The sequence below is a fragment of the Salvelinus sp. IW2-2015 genome, linkage group LG11, assembly GCF_002910315.2.
Source record: "Salvelinus sp. IW2-2015 linkage group LG11, ASM291031v2, whole genome shotgun sequence".
Lineage (NCBI taxonomy): Eukaryota > Metazoa > Chordata > Actinopteri > Salmoniformes > Salmonidae > Salvelinus > Salvelinus sp. IW2-2015.
The window spans coordinates 40,194,391-40,212,146 of NC_036851.1; the positions used below are offsets into that span (position 1 = coordinate 40,194,391).

General features: G+C 42.2%; 2 protein-coding genes across 6 annotated transcripts; both read right to left on the reverse strand.

Moving 5' to 3' along the window:
* Positions 1-406: 406 nt before the first annotated feature.
* On the reverse strand, positions 407-6,203 carry LOC111970398 (cytokine-inducible SH2-containing protein). 4 transcript variants are annotated; one of them, XM_023997108.2, is made up of 3 exons: positions 5,627-6,203; positions 2,368-2,540; positions 407-2,203 (listed from the first exon to the last, which is right to left on the reverse strand). In XM_023997108.2, the coding sequence occupies exons 1-3, from the start codon at positions 5,644-5,646 to the stop codon at positions 1,695-1,697; spliced, it is 702 nt and encodes a 233-aa protein (XP_023852876.1). In that variant the 5' UTR covers positions 5,647-6,203; the 3' UTR covers positions 407-1,694. The 4 variants fall into 4 exon arrangements, with proteins under 4 accessions (XP_023852876.1, XP_023852880.1, XP_023852877.1 ...); XM_023997112.2 differs by lacking the exon at positions 5,627-6,203 and adding an exon at positions 3,518-3,540; XM_023997109.2 differs by lacking the exon at positions 5,627-6,203 and adding an exon at positions 2,855-3,175.
* Positions 6,204-6,686: 483 nt separating this feature from the next.
* LOC111970394 (twinfilin-2) lies at positions 6,687-15,711 on the reverse strand. 2 transcript variants are annotated; one of them, XM_023997104.1, is made up of 11 exons: positions 15,397-15,711; positions 14,030-14,107; positions 13,663-13,841; positions 13,056-13,151; positions 12,121-12,225; positions 11,925-11,939; positions 11,685-11,729; positions 7,820-7,945; positions 7,514-7,664; positions 7,311-7,432; positions 6,687-7,146 (listed from the first exon to the last, which is right to left on the reverse strand). In XM_023997104.1, exons 1-11 carry the CDS (start codon positions 15,419-15,421, stop codon positions 6,979-6,981), a joined length of 1,110 nt encoding a protein of 369 aa, XP_023852872.1. In that variant the 5' UTR covers positions 15,422-15,711; the 3' UTR covers positions 6,687-6,978. The 2 variants fall into 2 exon arrangements, with proteins under 2 accessions (XP_023852872.1, XP_023852873.1); XM_023997105.1 differs by lacking the exon at positions 11,925-11,939.
* Positions 15,712-17,756: the final 2,045 nt, after the last annotated feature.

Genomic DNA, 17,756 nt, shown 5'->3' on the forward strand with positions numbered 1-17,756 from the left:
GTGGTGGATGTGTTGTTACCTACTCTTACCACCTGGGGGCGGCCGGTCAAGAAGTCCAGGATCCAGTTGCAGAGGGAGGTGTTTAGTCCCAGGGTCCTTAGCTTATTGATGAGCTTTGAGGGCACCATGGTGTTGAACGCTGAGCTGTAGTCAATGAATWRCATTCTCACATAGCTGTTCCTTTTGTCCAGGTGTGAAATGGCAGTGTGGAGTGCAATGAAGATTACATCATCTGTGGATCTGTTGGGGCGGTTTGCAAATTGGAGTGGGTGCTTGTAAGTGCTTTAATGTGTTTGAACCACAGGAAAAGTGGCTGCTGCCTTGGCAACAGCAAATGGGGATCCCTAATGAATACAAATACACCTACAAATTTCGAGTCTTATAGCAAGGAGTCTGAATACCTATGTAAATAAGGTATTTCTGTTTTTATTATTTATACATTTGCAAACATTTCTAAAAACCTGTTTTAACTTTGTCATTATGGGGTATTGTGTGAAGATTGATGAGAAAAAAATGATTTTATACATTTTAGAATAAGCCTGTAACATAACAATGTGGAAAAAGTGAAAGGGTCTGAATACTTTCTGAATGCACCGTACATCATTGGTACCATAGCATACATACAAAAGATGTGATAGACAACTCATTTTGAATTATTGGAAACAGCTCGCTAAACAATGGTTGACAATAAGTTCAGCCTGTCTGTAATGCTTCACAATGCTATGTGTGTATGTTATGCACATATGTGTCTGTGTTTGTATGTGTGTATGTTATGCACATATGTGTCTGTGTTTGTATGTGTGTATGTTATGCACATATGTGTCTGTGTTTGTCTGTGTTTGTATGTGTGTGTATGTGTGTGTATATGTGTGTGTATGTGTGTATGTGTGTGTATGTATGTGTGTGTGTATGTGTGTGTGTGTACACTCTGTACTCTTTTCGTGTATTAATGACCATTGCTCTGGCTCTAATCCTGATAAGAGGCTTTCTTAGCACTAGTCAAATTCACCTCTTGGAAACCAACTCAGGCATAATGTTCCATGGAAATGCTCCCAGCAATAGGCTTAATGCTAATAATTTCCCCATGTGACTGTTTACGAAACCTGTTTACACAAAACACAGATTTTTGATAAATAATAAAAATCTTACAATATCAAGATCACTCGCTGTTTTTTCACCAGCATCCTTCCATCTGTGATAGATGACATGGAGTACTGCAGCAAAGTGTAAGAACGGTTTTATTATACCTAAAATTCCTGTTCATTCCTGCTGAAGTAATTCCTATTTTTTCCTGGCTACTGCTACTCTGTAACAGTCTGTTAGTGATGGTTTACAATAGATTATGGGTCAGACAAAAGACGTAGAAGAGACAAAAAAATTACTATAAAAGAGATTTGAAACAATAGAGACAAAATCCATCAAATGTAATTATATTAATATTAAAGTAAACAGTATAAATGGTGTCTGGTTCATGGATGTCTGTACGAGCAGCCCAAGGCCCAGTGAGACTTTATAGTCCTACTCTTCCAAAGGCAACACTGCACTTTGCTTTCCACGCTCCACTGTCCAGCTGAGCTGAGCCAGAAGCTATCTCTGACCCTATAAGCATAAGGTCCTAACCTTTAACCCTCACTGGGAGGTCCCTGGGCCTCCTGTGTGCCCTTCCTTGGGCAGGGATGGCTGCCAGAGGACCCTCATACCTGGAAAGGGTAGTCCTGCAGGTAGCGCACCAGTGGGTGTGGCAGGGGCAGCTGGTCAATGCAGTCGATTTGGCAGTTGATGGTGAGGCGTGTGAGGTGCTGGAGAGAGGGGAAGGCCTGTGGCAGGGGACGCATCAGCTTGAGCAGTACTGCATTGTCCTTCGCTGAGGGCTGGGTAGGGCTGGGTTTGGCATTAGGTTTTGGAGGGCCCTCTGACTCCACTCTCTTGCCCTGTTGTGTCTGGCCTGAGCCAACGTAGTGTTGCACCAGGCTGCAGACGTCAGGGAAGGACAGCAAGTGAGGGGGGCCTGGGGAGCTGGAATCCAGCCGGAAGTGACCCCCACTGTACTCTATGCGTACGTTGGTGGGGCCACAGGCCGTCTTCACTGACAGAGTCAGCATGTAGAGAGGGTGGCTGCTGTCGCGTACCAGGAAGGTTCCCACTGACACCTTCAGGAGAGCGTCTCGAGCCTCTCTGGCTGAAATGGACCCCCAGTACCAACCTGGAGGCAGAAACAGATCCACATGTTACTATTGTGTCCCATATTATCTCCATTACATGCAGACTTTAACGCTGAAACACACACACATGCTTACACATATAAACATACACACATACACATAAGGGTGGGGTGGGGGGGGGGGGGGGGGGTGCTAGTAGGCATACCTGAGTTCTGCAGGKACTGGAAGGTGGTGGTGATGCAGCAGAGGKCCTCTGTAGGGTCATAGAGAGGGGCAGTTGGGTTCTGACAACACAAATCTCCTCTCTCACCATAATTCTGCTGTATGCTGCTCATCATCCTAGCAATCATATCCGAAGGTGGCCCTCGCAACAGAGCCCTGAGGTAGGAGGAAAGAATCTATAATTTTGTGCCTGGATTGGATAGGTTATAACACAGTAGTTGCTATGGAGACAGAAACATATGTCACATCTAGGGGTGGCAAAAGGATTGTGATTTCCACCCCACAATGTTGTCATATAAGTAGTATTGTAACGGAATTCCTCCTCCTCCGAAGAGGAGGAGCAGGGATTCGACCAAAACGCAGCGTTGTAACTTGACATGATTTATTTAAACAAGACAAAAAACTAACTATACTTGAAACTAAACAAAATAACAAAACGAATGTAGACTGACCTGAACGTAAGAACTTACATGTAACGAAGAACGCACGAACAGGAAAAACAGACTACACAAAACGAACGAACGAACAAACCGAAACAGTCCCGTGTGGCGCAACATACACAGACACAGGAGACAACCACCCACAACAAACAATGTGAAACCACCTACCTTAATATGTCTCTCAATCAGAGGAAACGTAAACCACCTGCCTCTAATTGAGAACCATATCAGGTCACCCATTAACCAACATAGAAACACATAACATAGACTGCCCACCCAAACTCACGCCCTGACCGACTAACACATACAAAAATAACAGAAAACAGGTCAGGAACGTGACAAGTATGATATTCACAGATTTTCACCAGTCACGATTTTCCCTAAACATCAAACACAAAGCAAGCTGCATGAGCACTTTTTCCGCCCTAGTCTTCCATAACTTGGCAAATGGTGGTATATGAACCCTTAGGAGGCACTTTGTTAAACTGTCAGCAGAGGCCCGAAGGCACTGATGCTGCTATAACATAAATAACATAAAATGTGGGGAATGTGTAAAGAAGATGATTTTCCTCCTTTCTTTATCGACTTTGACTTAACCATGTGCCTTTATGTTAACTATGTGTAGTGAAAAAGAAAAGCGGCACACTCTAGGTACTCAGATGCAATAATTTAATAACCAAAGTAATAACCAACGTTTCGACAGCCTTGATGTCTTCATCAGGGTGTAATGACAAACACTGCAGGTCACTAGTTGATAGAGTTTGAAAGGGCACACAGGTGTCTGTAATCATGGCTGGCTGTGGCTTAATTTCATTGGTTGATTTACACATATAAATAGAACATATAAAAAGCATGAATGGATAACATATGATCATAGATACAATTTGGCTACATAGGCCTACAAACATTATGTCACGCCCTGGCCTTAGTATTCTTTGTTTTCTTTATTATTTTAGTTAGGTCAGGGTGTGACATGGGGTATGTTTGTGTTTTGGGTGTTTATTATGGTAAAGGGGGTGTTGGTTTTAGTGTATGGGTTTGTGTTGAGTGTATGTGTCTAGGATTGTCTATGGTTGAGTGTAGGTGTTTAGGAAAGTCTATGGTTGCCTGATTTGGTTCTCAATCAGAGACAGCTGGTTATTGTTGTCTCTGATTGGGAGCCATATTTAAGGTAGCCATAGGCTTTAGGTGTTTGTGGGTAATTGTCTATGTCGATGTTCTAGGTTGCATGTATGCACTAGTTCATGTTTAGCTTCACGTTCGTCAGTTTGTTATTTTGTTAGTTTGTAAAGTGGTTTCGTTTTGTGGTTTTTCTCTTCTAAATAAAAGATGTTCTTTTCACGCGCTGCGCCTTGGTCCTCACTCTCTACCTTTGACGATCGTGACACATTATTTACAATGGATAGCAAAAACATAAGAATCACAAGAATGGCTTCAGATCAAACTCTACGTTGAGACCGAATGTATCTTTAAATTAAAGATCCAGGCGGCCTCTCGATTTAACAATAAATTGTCAAGGTCACACCCTCTCCTAGGGATACCGATATAGCAAAGGCACAAAATAGAGAGTGGTTTGCTTCCAAAAAATGGCCCGTAACTGGATACGTCGAGTTTTTGCACCTAATAGGTGCTATGCTCAGATTCTTACTTTTTAGTTCGCGCTTCGTTTTAYCCATATACTTTTTACAACCCTTGTAAAGTTATAAGATACATTACGGCCTTAGTGAAGCACGTGACAACACCTTTGATTGACCTGTTTCCCTGTGTCACGTTCCTGACCTTATTTCCTTTGTTTTGTCTTTATTTAGTTGGTCAGGACGTGAGCTGGGTGGGTATAGTCTATGTTTTTAGGTTAGGTTTGTCTTATTGGCCTGATATGGTTCTCAATCAGAGGCAGGTGTTTTACATTGTCTCTGATTGGGAACCATATTTAGGTTGCCTGTTTTCACTATTGGTTTGTGGGTGATTGTTCCTGTTTGTGCGTTCATGTGTTCACTAGTTCAGGACTGTAGCTTCGTTGGTTTTCGTCTGTTTATTGTTTTTGTTCGTATTGAAAAAGTATTCCAATAAATATGGAAACGTGCTGCGCTTTGGTCCTCCTCTCTTTCCACCAACGAAAGACGTTACACCCTGTTTGGGGGTGTTTGAAGAATCTACATTTGTAAGTGTCATTGTATTGAGCGCAGCCATTACACTTGTGTATCCATCCGAGGAGCAAGGAGACGTTGTGCGTCGGTAACCATATGTAGTTATCATCTTCATGGCTTAAAATTAATTGAGCACAGATTGAAAGCAATTGTATAAATAAATTATCAAAGAAATCATAATTATAGCTTCTCCAAAGGGGCTACACAACTAAAATAACGTTTAACAAAACGTTTAGGATCCAGGATTATTGCTAACTTATTATTACCTATATGATATACAAATAATATAGGTAACAAGGTCAAAYCCCATTATGAATTCTTGACCCGAAATACCTTCAATTTTGCATGGAGAAAAAGTCCATCCACATTCAAACTTTCAGCCTAGGCTACAACTGTCACAGGCAGACATTTTTTTTGACTATAGGCCTAATTTATAATCTTCGAATATGAACTCATATAAATCCTAAACACTTAATTCTCCTGGCGTTGTTCCACACTGTCTGGTACACAACGAATAACCTCTGTGCTGAATGTTCCTTAATTTCCTACATGTGATGTCAAAACGTGGCTACATTTGATTTTCTCAGCACAGCCAAATTGTGAAATTAAAATTAGTGCATGTAGCCTAATTGTGCCAACAACAAATTCAACTTACCTTTGAACACAAGAAATCATTATGAATCCAGTTTAAACATTTTGGCCTGTATGCTTATACAATTATCCAATAAAGCCAGTGATTATTATATACTGTAGGAACAGTCACTGAGTTGACGTTGTCATGGCTCCAATAATCCAAAAAACAAAAGTAATCTCATTAACTAAATAGACTTTTCAGAATTTTTTCAAAATGTAAAATAATCTAAATTTATTTTGGTCATAACTATAAAATCTCCAACGTGTCAGTTTCAACCTCCGAAAAAATAGAGGGTGAAGTCCAGCGGAGTAATCCGCTCAACAGACACTGTTGTTATTCTATTCTATGGAAAGACGGAGAGAAAACGCCTCTCTTGTAAATTCAGTGTTGCGGGTTGACGGAAGTTCTAGGAATCTAATTCCAATAATGGCTTTGTATTTCAGCGCCGCAGCGGCAGGGGCCGCATCTGTCCTGTGCCCACCCTGTTTCGCGGAACTGCGCTGCGTTTCGATTTGCTCCGGCGCGTGCTCGAGTTTCCTTTTCAGCCTCGCGCCAGGGGTATGGAAGAGGCTCAGCTGGCATCACCAGTACGCCTAATGCGCAGCGGATGACTTCTAAGTAGATCACTTTCCAGGAAAGCTGACTGAAATTGACCTTAGCTGACTGAGCCTCCCCCTTATAATGCTCCGCCTTCCCTCATGTTTCATAGGCTACTGTTGATTCTTTAACTTTGTGACTACCGTTTGTAAACCTATTAATTGTTTAAATGAGTGTTTAGAAACAAATACGTCTCCAATTTTACTTCTTTAATTTATACGTTCTGTTTTACAGGACAAACAATCAACGATATGCAAGCRTATCAGGTAGAGGAGGTTCATTTCCATTCCAAAAAATATTTCTCAGACATAATTTGACCTCATTCAGATTATCACTGTGGTATGTACAAACACACATTCACACACATTATTTTATTTAACACTTGATCGTCCCTTGTTGTATCCCCTATTACCCAAACATTTAGTAAAAACAGAAGACAAATTAAATATACATCATTTTTTATTTATTGGAAGATGATGTAAAATAATGAGCATCCTGACATGCTTCAACCTTCATCTGACTGTGATCAGTCCTTTCGGGGAAGGGCAAGGTGATGTGTCTTTTAGTATGGGGACCAGGGCACTGATGGTGAAACGATGGACAGAGTGGAAAAAGGGAACATAAGTAATGTTGCATAACATAAAAAATAGACCTTGAGACGTTGCTTTATCTTAAAATAAGCACTATCAGATCCACAAGGTAAGAAACAGACAGTTGAGGAGAAAGAGGCCAGTTTATACGTGGAGGTTTGGGTGTGAGTCTGTTCCTGTCACTCTCTAGCTCTCTTCCCCGTTCTCTCCGGCCCCCTTGACGAGGCGCTTGTTGCCCCTCTTCCCCCCTGGCCCACGTGGCTTGGCGAACACCTGCTTCAGAGTGTGTTCAATGGGATGGACCTCCTCATACAGAAACTCCTCCGTTAGCCCATCCCCACCGTCAATCTCAATCTGTGCACGCACACACACACACCACATGCGAGAGAAAAAGGGAAGAGGGAGAAAGAAGGAACATGGTTGGAAAAGATCAGTATACATGCACACTGTGATATGACAGTCTGATATTATAAGTTACATTAAAGATGGGTAACTTGGAGGTTGTGTAATTGTTGAACCTTTTTGGCGATATCTAGATGGTAGTCTCTCTCCACCTCATCCAGTAGCGGGTTCTTACAGCTAGAGTACAACATCCGCTCCTTAATGCTACAGCTATACCCTGGCATGGAGTAGATGAACACTGAGAGAGAGAGAAGGATTATGAGAGATCCTATAACCTTTAATTGCGTATAATGTGTGTGTGTGTGTGTGTGATACTGACCCAGAGCCTCCTGTTGCTGTCCTTGGTGGGAGTGTTTGAAGATGAAGAAATGGTATCTGGGTGTGTCTGTAGGGATTCTGTAGGGAAGCTCACGAGTCTCTGTAGGGTTGGTGTGGACCAGCTCGACTGTCTCTTTCTCTGTGTCCAACTTCTGAGACACACACAAAAAATCACAATACTGAGTGTGTGTATACTGAGTGTGTGTGTGTGCTTGTGCGTACCTGCGTGTGAGCAAAAGATAGAGAATGTTTGTTGCATGTTTTGTTTGACTTTGTTTTGTATGTTTGTTACGTGAGGCCTGCTCACCAGCTGTATGTAGTTGATACGTTTCTGCTTGAGTTGCTGCAGAGCGCGTTTGGCCTCCTCCTGTAGAGGGAACACCAGGCCTGTAAGAGTCTGGTGCCTTTTGTCCAAACCAAACTCCATTGTCACCTGTAGGGGCCGACATATAGCCATAAAACCACAGTCTCTGCATAACACAAATCAATAATCTATTCCTACATAAACTATAAGGAACAAGGTACTGCAGGAGGAGAAGTTGTTATCAACTAAACAAATCAATAAAGAGATGCAGGTGAAAACAGTAGAGGCCGACCAATTATGGCTGATTTCAAGTTTTCATAACAATCGGTAATCTGCATTTTTGGATGCCGAATTTGGCCGATTACATTGCAATCCACGAGGAGACTGCGTTGCAGGCTGACCACCTGTTACGCGAGTGCAGCATCAAAAGGACCTTGTGGCTGCAAGGAGCCATGGTAAGTTTCTAGCTAGCATTAAACTTATAAAAAASAATCAATCTTAACATAATCACTAGTTAACCTAGTAATATCATCAACCATGTGTAGTTAACTAGCTTGTCCTGCGTTGCATATAATCAAAGTGGTGCCTGTTAATTTACCATCTAATCACAGCCTGCTTCAACTTCGCCAAACTGGTGATGATTTAACAAAAGCACATTCGCGAAAAAAGCACAATCGTTGCACAAATGTACCTAACCATGAACATCAATGCATTTCTTAAAATCAATACACAGAAGTATATATTTTTAAACCTGCATATGTAGTTAAAATAAGTGAGTGTTAGCAGGCAATATTAACTAGGGAAATTGTGACACTTCTCTTGCGTTCTGTGCAAGCAGAGTCAGGGTATATGTAGCAGTTTGGGCCACCTGGCTCATTGTGAACTGTGTGTAGACCATTTCTTCCTAACAAAGACCGTAATTAATTTGCCAGAATTTTACATAATTATGACAACGTTGAAGGTTGTGCAATGTAACAGCACTATTTAGACTTAGGCATGCCACCCGTTCGATAAAATACGGAACGGTTCTGTATTTCACTGAAAGATTAAACGTTTTGTTTTCGAAATGATCGTTTCCGGATTTGACCATATTAATGACCTAAGGCTCGTATTTCTGTGTGTTTATTATATTATAATTAAGTCTATGATTTTATATTTGATAGAGCAGTCTGACTGAGCGGTGGTAGGTAGCAGCAGGCTCATAAGCATTCATTCAAACAGCACTTTCCTGCGTTTGCCAGCAGCTCTTCGCAATGCTTGAAGCACAGCGCTGTTTATGACTTCAAGCCTATCAACTCCCGAGATTAGGCTGGCAATACTATAGTGCCTATAAGAACATCCAATAGTCAAGGTATATGAAATACAAATGGTATAGAGAAATAGTCCTATAATTCCTATAATAACTACAACCTAAAACTTCTTAACTGGGAATATTGAAGACTCTTGTTAAAAGGAACCACCAGCTTTCATATGTTCTCATGTTCTGAGCAAGGAACTTAAACGTTAGCTTTTTTACATGGCACATATTGCACTTTTCCTTTCTTCTCCAACACTGTGTTTTTGCATTATTTAAACCAAACTGAACATGTTTCATTATTTATTTGAGACTAAATTGATTGTATTTATGTATTATATTAAGTTAAAATAAAAGTGTTCATTGTTCATTCAGTATTGTTGTAATTGTCATTATTACAAATATATATATACAGTGGGGAGAACAAGTATTTGATACACTGCCGATTTTGCAGGTTTTCCTACTTACAAAGCATGTAGAGGTCTGTAATTTGTATCATAGGTACACTTCAACTGTGAGAGACGTAATCTAAAACTAAAATCCAGAAAATCACATTGTATGATTTTTAAGTAATTAATTTGTATTTTATTGCATGACATAAGTATTTGATCACTTACCAACCAGTAAGAATTCCGGCTCTCACAGACCTGTTAGTTTTTCTTTAAAGAAGCCCTCCTGTTCTCCACTCATTACCTGTATTAACTGCACCTGTTTGAACTCGTTACCTGTATAAAAACACCTGTCCACACACTCAATCAAACAGACTCCAACCTCTCCACAATGGCCAAGACCAGAGAGCTGTGTAGGACATCAAGGATAAAATTGTAGACCTGCACAAGGCTGGGATGGGCTACAGGACAATAGGGAAGCAGCTTGGTGAGAAGGCAACAACTGTTGGCGCAATTATTAGAAAATGGAAGAAGTTCAAGATGTGGTCAATCACCCTCGGTCTGGGGCTCCATGCAAGATCTCACCTCGTGGGGCATCAATGATGAGGGAGGTAGGTCATCAGCGCCGCAAACTACAGGCAGGCACAAATGGTCATGACCTGAAGAGAGCTGGGACCACAGTCTCAAAGAGAAACCATTAGTAACCAACTCGCCGTCATGGATTAAAGAATCCTGCAGCGCGCGCATACGGTCCCCCTGCTCAAGCAGCAGCAGCGCAGATTCCCGCCCGTGAAGGTTTCCAATGAGCCAATTGCTGACTGATGATCCAGAGGGGAGGAATGGAGAGGTCATGTGGTCTGATGAGAACAAAAATAGAGCTTTTTGGTCTAAACTCCACTCGCAGTGTTTGGAGGAAGAAGAAGGATGAGTACAACCCCAAGAACACCATCCAACCGTGAAGCATGGAGATGGGAAACATCATTCTTTGGGGATGCTTTTCTGCAAAGGGGACAGGACGACTACACCGTATTGAGGGAGGGTGGATGGGGCCATGTATCGCAAGATCTTGGCCAACAGCCTCCTTCCCTCAGTAAGAGCATTGAAGATGGGTCGTGGCTGGGTCTCCAGCATGACAACGACCCAAAACACACAGCCAGGGCAACTAAGGAGTGGCTCCGTAAGAAGCATCTCAAGGTCCTGGAGTGGCCTAGCCAGTCTCCAGACCTGATCCAATAGAAAATCTTTGGAGGGAGCTGAAAGTCCGTATTGCCCAGCGACAGCCCCGAAACCTGAAGGATCTGGAGAAGGTCTGTATGGAGGAGTGGGCAAAATCCCTTGCTGCAGTGTGTGCAAACCTGGTCAAGAACTACAGGAAACGTATGATCTCTGTAATTGCAAACAAAAGGTTTCTGTACAAATATTAAGTTCTGCTTTTCTGATGTATCAAATACTTATGTCATGCAATAAAATGCAAATTAAATTACTTAAAATCATACAATGTGATTTTCTGGATTTTTGTTTTAGATTACGTCTCTCACAGTTGAAGTGTACCTATGATAAAAATTACAGACCTCTACATGCTTTGTAAGTAGGACACCTGAAAAATCGGCAGTGTATCAAATACTTGTTCTCCCCACGTTATATATATATATAATATATATAAAAATCGGCCGATTAATCGGTTATCGGCTATTTTTGGTCCTCCAATAATCTGTATCGGTATTGGCATTGAAAAATCATAATCGGTAGACCTCTAGAAAAACATAGTTATAAAATGTGGCTTAAAGATGAGGAGCAAGCCTCTTTTTAAAAGACATCCTCCAGAGGATTTTGAACTTTTACTGTTGAAAATACAATAAAGTATGCACACTAAAGGTAGAAAAATATGTTTTGAGCTAAATAGTGTTTTTTCGACATAACTGCAAAGTTCAAGGAGTTAGGGCATTCAAGGAGTTGGTCTGATGGAAGTCGTGATGTCATCGGCCTCCCCCTTGCTTCAGGAACAATAGAGGAGCAATGGAGAAACAAAAGAGGAAAGGCCCACCCCCCCCCACATGTGCAATGTCATGACTTACCTGGACCACCTATTGAGATGTGCCTTTTGTTAAATGAGTTGAAAAGGAGACTGGAGTGCCACTTTTAAAGGTCTTTAGTACAGAGTTGAAGATGAGAGGGCGGGACAAACCTTTGCTCGTCCTCTAGGAGTGTTGCTTAACCTTCTACGCTCATCCTGTGGGCATATAATGGACAAACAATGTTTAATCTCTTTCTCTGTTTTTTCTCTCACACACATGCACGCACAGTTTGCACACATACTTGCACTCATTGCCTACATACACCTGAACCAGATGCTCAGACACACACACATACACACACTGATACAAAATACACAYGTGAAAATACTGAGAGAAGAACCCTAGCTTACCCATACAACCTTGTCCTGGATGGCACATTACAGAGACACAAACACATATGGATGACAATATGTACTACACATCATACAAAGGTATAACAAGATACATTATCTCACAGTAGTAGCCTTCATCGTATATGTTTGTAATATACACTGAAAATAATATACTAATTGGTGGATATATAGCAGTCACTCCCCTTTGCTTTACCTCTGTGATTTTTATTCGCTGCAGCTCCTGCTCCGCTACTGTGAGAGGTGCAGGGGAGGAGCAGGAGGACATGTGACGCAGGTACCCCTGGAAACACAGGTCTTCCTGTGGACACAGGAACCAGGAAGTTATTCGCTGAACAAGCCCAACATACTTTATTCACAAAAAGAGGGCTCCTATCCAATTTATCATACATCATCTTAACTCTTAATTTGAGTCAGTTTCCTACAGCATGAAAATAATCTTACAGCAACAGAAAATGTGAATTATTATGTGGATTATAATAATGGACATTTTTGTAGGGGTTGATACATGTTTCGTAGGGGAAATTTCAAAGTGGAAATGACAAACTTCAGAAGCCTTTTAAAATGCAAATACACAATAAGTTTTACATTTCCTGCATTGCCAGAACGTTGTCCTGCAACAGATTAAGATCCTACATATGTAAAGAGGTAGATGAGGCCACTGAGGAAGGGTTGTGATCAGCTGTTACCATGAGCTGTCAATCACATAGTGATTCGACTGATTGGAGGCTGATATATAGACAGAAAAGGCAACTGGGTGACATCAGTCACTGACTGTAGTGTCTTCACATGATAATCTTCTGACCTCATGAGGTCAAGACCTCATTTAACCCCTCCTTCATCAACTGCCCTCTTGTGTCTAGTCTACCCAAATGGAATGTGGAACTTTGCTCTACTTTGTGGACTCTGCAGTGGTTGTTGTCTAGTAAGCATCTTAACCTCCTGGACCTCCTGAACAGAGTAGGAACATTTGTATGCTGTGGAGTGAGTCAAATGTTCCAATATGCAGAAAATAAAGGGGGGAGAAGGGAGGTTATTTCAAAGGCCGGGGATTGATAGGGTGAACCCACAAGTCAGTTAAACCAAAGTCAAATAAAAGTGTTTTGGATTTGATGATTCCAGACCACAGACCTCAACTGTGCCAAACATCTCATCCTTGATGTGGCCTCCGCCAAACTCCTTCTTTAATGTGGCACGGGTGGCAGCGTAGACCATCTTCTCCCTCACCTATAGGGGGCATAGCGGATGAGGAAAGAACACTGAACACTGGGTAGTGCACTGCATGTGCATGTTTTACAGAAAATGTGTATAAACTGTATGCATGATCGAGGCAGGTAGCCTAGCGGTTAGAGCATGGCAGGTAGCCTAGCGGTTAGAGCGTTGCAGGTAGCCTAGCGGTTAGAGCGTTGCAGGTAGCCTAGCGGTTAGAGCATTGCAGGTAGCTTAGCGGTTAGAGCGTTGTGCCAGTAAACGAAAGGCTTGCAGTCGAATACTTGAGCATACGAGGTGAAAAATCTGTCGATTTTGAGCAAGGCACTTAACAGTAATTTGCTCTAGGGGAGCTGTAACACGATGGCTGACCTTGTAAAACAACACATTTCATTGCACCTCTCCGGTGTATGTGACAATAAAACACAACCGTCATTTTGTTCTGGTGATTTGTATAGTATTGCAAGCTGGCATAATGTTATTCAATGTTGACTGCAAATAGAGATGTGTGGTCTTAGTATTTACGTACTGGTGATTGATCAGGTGACCAAGCTATGAAGATCCATTCATAGCCCTGTGCATTCTGGGAGTCAAGGCGGTACAGGATGTAGCAGGGCTCCTGAGCCACCAGCAGAGGAAGGAGGAAGTGATCATAGTCCTTGTCCCAGCTCTTTGCAGGTTCTCTGTATGAGCCTAGCACCAGTTCCTCTGGAAGACAGACAGAGAAATACTCATATCAAACTCTCCTCTTTGAGCACAGTCCTCACATTTAAATAGTTGCCAGTCCCCAGTGGATCAGGTTTAGAACATCAGCCAATTGGTAGATAAACAGGTACTCTTTACTCAGTCTTGGTTCTAGACTTCACATACTGTGTACATACAACACCCATACTTACCATCTCTGATGACAATCTTTGCTATTCTGATGGTCCCTCCCCTCACCCTGGACAGGAAGTCCTTCAGTTCATCCGATGCTACAATGGTATGGTAGACAAGAGAGAGACAAGGAGGGGGGCGGGGGGGGGGAGCAGAGAGAGAGGGAGACAGAGAGATGTATAGGGAGACAGAGAGAAAGAGATAGGGAGGTGGAGAGAGATATAGAGAAAGGGAGAAAGAGAGAGCGGGGTGGGGGGTGGAGAGGGAGACAGAGAAAGGGAGGTGTAGAAACAGAGATAGAGAGAGATCAAGAGAAAGGGAGAAAGGAAGCGAGAGAGAGAGGGAGACGGGGAGAGAGAGGAGAGGAAGATGGTGAGAGAAAGAAAGAGAGCGAGAGAGAGAGAGAGATGGGGCAGTAAGAACTTGAGACACCGGGGAGAAAATCTGATCCCCTGACAGGCACTCACGGTATCGCCTTAAGTGACATAGACAGGGGTCACAGAGATACTGTACAGCTGATACGGAGTGAATAGAGTCTATACACAACAAGCTGATCCCAGAACAATTAATACCGGTTGGGGAAAGTTGTTCTCTTTCGAATGGACTGAACCCATAATTTGGGTTATTACACAAAGTGAGTTTCCCTCTCTTTAAGAAGATTTACTGTACGCCTCCTCTCTCTCACCATGGTTACCAAACACAGCAGAAGTCTCATAAATGATGTAGGATCAGGTGAGATAAGTGAGAGAGCGGAGATGTATGCTTCCGCCCCAAGCTCCAGTTACTCACATGCTGAAACATACGCACATAGCCATAAACTAAACACACATTCCCATAGATACAGTACATCTCATAAAAGTATAGGGTTTGAAATATCCCAACTGTTCAATACTTTTAGGAAAGTGACAAATAATGTTTCACATTATATCCCTCATATGGGAGAAAAATTTATGGTTCTATATGGGACTAAATGTTTATAAGTGTGGTATTATGTAGACTCCAATGAAGATGATTATGTGAGTAAGGTTAGAGGCTCCATAAGCGTATTCACACAGACTGCGCCCCGAGGTGTCACTCACCATCTGAATACCACGAGCTGGCATAACATTCCCGTTAAAGTAAGAATGAATTACCATCACATTACATCACATCAGATTACAGTGTTGTGTCGCAGAATGTCCCGAATTTTGTTGCAACACCAAATTCTTATAACTCACGGATCGGTAGGCCTACACGATTGGAGAGCTTTAACGCACAATGGCACAGCGCAAAGAGAGAGCACTGGTAATTGATAATAATCACTTTCCCCCTCTAGACAATACAACACTAGCTATCATTCGTTCCAATGATATCATGCGCGTCTAGGCCTACCCAAGAGGACATTTACCATGGATTCCAGTCTGGTGCGACATCCTTTGGCAGTAAGATTTCTGCTTCAAAATCCTCTCCTCCAAGGTAGCCTTCTAGAGTGAGTCTCTACGTGTCCTCTATCTCTCTCTGTTGCTGCTCAGTTGGATCCTCCGTACTGGCAGCAGACAGTTCGGCCTAAACCAACTTCAGCGTAAGTGACATAAAACCCCCAAGGCCGACTTGGGGGATTCCTAACGCGTGAAACCTGACCTGTGGAACTGTGGCAGGTGAGTAATAACGCGGCTGTCAGTGGATATGCCACCTTAACCACTGCTCTAAAATGATTCGTGTATCAATGACAACCACTTTACAGCGCCTGACGGGAGTGGGACCTCTCCAACGACGCGCTTCTATACACCGCGACAAGTGGCAACGCAGGCGCAGTAGACACGTTATCTTTCAGAACTCCGCAGCTGAAATATACTGTCCTTGGGTCTCTACCTTTTGTTGGATGTCTGTCCCTGTGTCATCGTGAACATCGTGAACCGGATCGGTTCAACACACACGGACGCAGCAGAGATCTCAAATTCCAGCCACCTGGTCACAGAAATGGGACACCCCGCATGAAGCTAATCCAAAAGTTTCGACACTGCACCTTTGGTAGGCTACAGACTGTAATGTAATTAGACCCCGTTTAATATGTGAGAGATAAGCACTGTTCCCCTTGACTGATAAATCTCAGATACATTTTGATGTAAAAGCTATCTATTTCCATATCCCAGCCTAATTGTTAACTAAACATTACATGGTAAAGTAGGCTATAGGTAGACTATAGGCTTATGATATTACACATAGGCTTAGGTCTACAAAGCATTATGTCATAGGGGCAGGAATGGTGGGTTTTTCAATGGTCAGTACTTAAGGACCGAAACAATGGCCAGGTACAAAAACTACGAACAAAGCTCTTTCATAAGCAATACGTCTGATTGTGAGTGTGTGTATGAGAGAAAGATAGAGACAGAAAGAGAGAGAGACACACACACACACACATGTAGGTGGTGAGAGAAAGATGAGTGTGTACCTGTGAGGTTACCTGTGATGGGATCATCCATAATTCAGTAAGCTCCAAGGTTCTATACATTATTCAACAGAGGCCCCCTCTCTACTATACACACAGATACACTTTATGTGCACACACCAATGAAAAACACCAGAGCTTAAGGACATAAAAAGTAGACGTTAAAACATTTGAATACTTTCAGAATAAACAGTACAAAAAACACTAACATTGAATTCCCAATAAAACATGTACCAGCAGTTCAAATTAACACTTGATTGAAGTTTGTCATTGTATCAAAAAGTTACAAGTTCATACATAACTCTCTACTTATTAACATTATGTGGAAGTTTGCTCAGAATCACAGTAAAAAAAACAAGATATCTAAACAAGTTTTTGGCAGTAGTACACCTCAAGTCTTCTCTACTCTTATAAAAATGTATCTCAACTTATCTGCAGGCCACAAGCACCTGTCACAGTGGACAATAACTACTGTAATAACTAACCACAGCTCTAGTGCTCCCCTTATGTAACCTTCCCTATTTGGCAAATCAATCAGTGTATAGAGTGACAGCTCTCCTCAGGGATAATCGACATTGGAATCCCTTTCACCAATGCCTTAGTGTGCATACAACTTTATCTGGAGCCATTAAGAGTCCACAGTGTTATGCATTTGCATACTCAGAGCAACATGAAAGGAGAAAGGCATGCTGGGTAATGATGATGACAGTTTCTCTGTGGCCCAACTCCTTTATCAGTCTCCTACACTGGGAAGCCAAAACACCTGCAAAAAGAGAAACAGAGAGCGTGGGGGTAGAGGTTGGCAGGGGCCAGTGAAAGACAATGTCTGAGCGTGTCTGAGTGAGTGAGTGTTTGGCTGATGAAAGTGTTTGTGTGTGTGTCTCACCATATTGGAGCAGGCGCTGGCAAACATCATGTATTTAAGTTAAACTGCAGTGTGTTGATTGGTAAAGAATGCTTCCCATCCAGAACAGCTATTTTCATCGCACTCTCTGAGGGTTAGTTAGGTGGTTATTGATGATGGATTGGGGGAAAATAGTTATACAAACCTCTGGACTTATTGGAGTTCAGATAGTAATAATATCAGCTAATTGGGTCAAGTGGCAAATTTATTTGGGTGATCCTAGAATTATCTTGAGTGCGTCAGACTTGAAATTGTGTTGAGTTGTTCTGATATTAGATTTCCGTGGATCAGGGAGGGCTTGGTAAGACAGCCTAGTTTGCCAAGTTCTAATGTTGGGACTTGGAAGTGCTGGGCTCACCAATCATGACAAACTTTGAGTCTGGGGTGAAGCAGCAGGCCTCGAGTGAAATGTTGT

What these genes read in the sequence shown, in the direction of transcription:
- LOC111970394 (XM_023997104.1), bottom strand. Translation starts at nt 15,421, where the DNA reads ATGTCGCACCAGACTGGAATCCATG. An exon ending in GCACCAGACTGGAATCCATG is followed by an intron (nt 14,108 to 15,396) that starts GTAAATGTCCTC and finishes ATACCATTGTAG; the next exon opens with CATCGGATGAACTGAAGGAC. An exon ending in GGTCACCTGATCAATCACCA is followed by an intron (nt 13,152 to 13,662) that starts GTACGTAAATAC and finishes TGCCCCCTATAG; the next exon opens with GTGAGGGAGAAGATGGTCTA.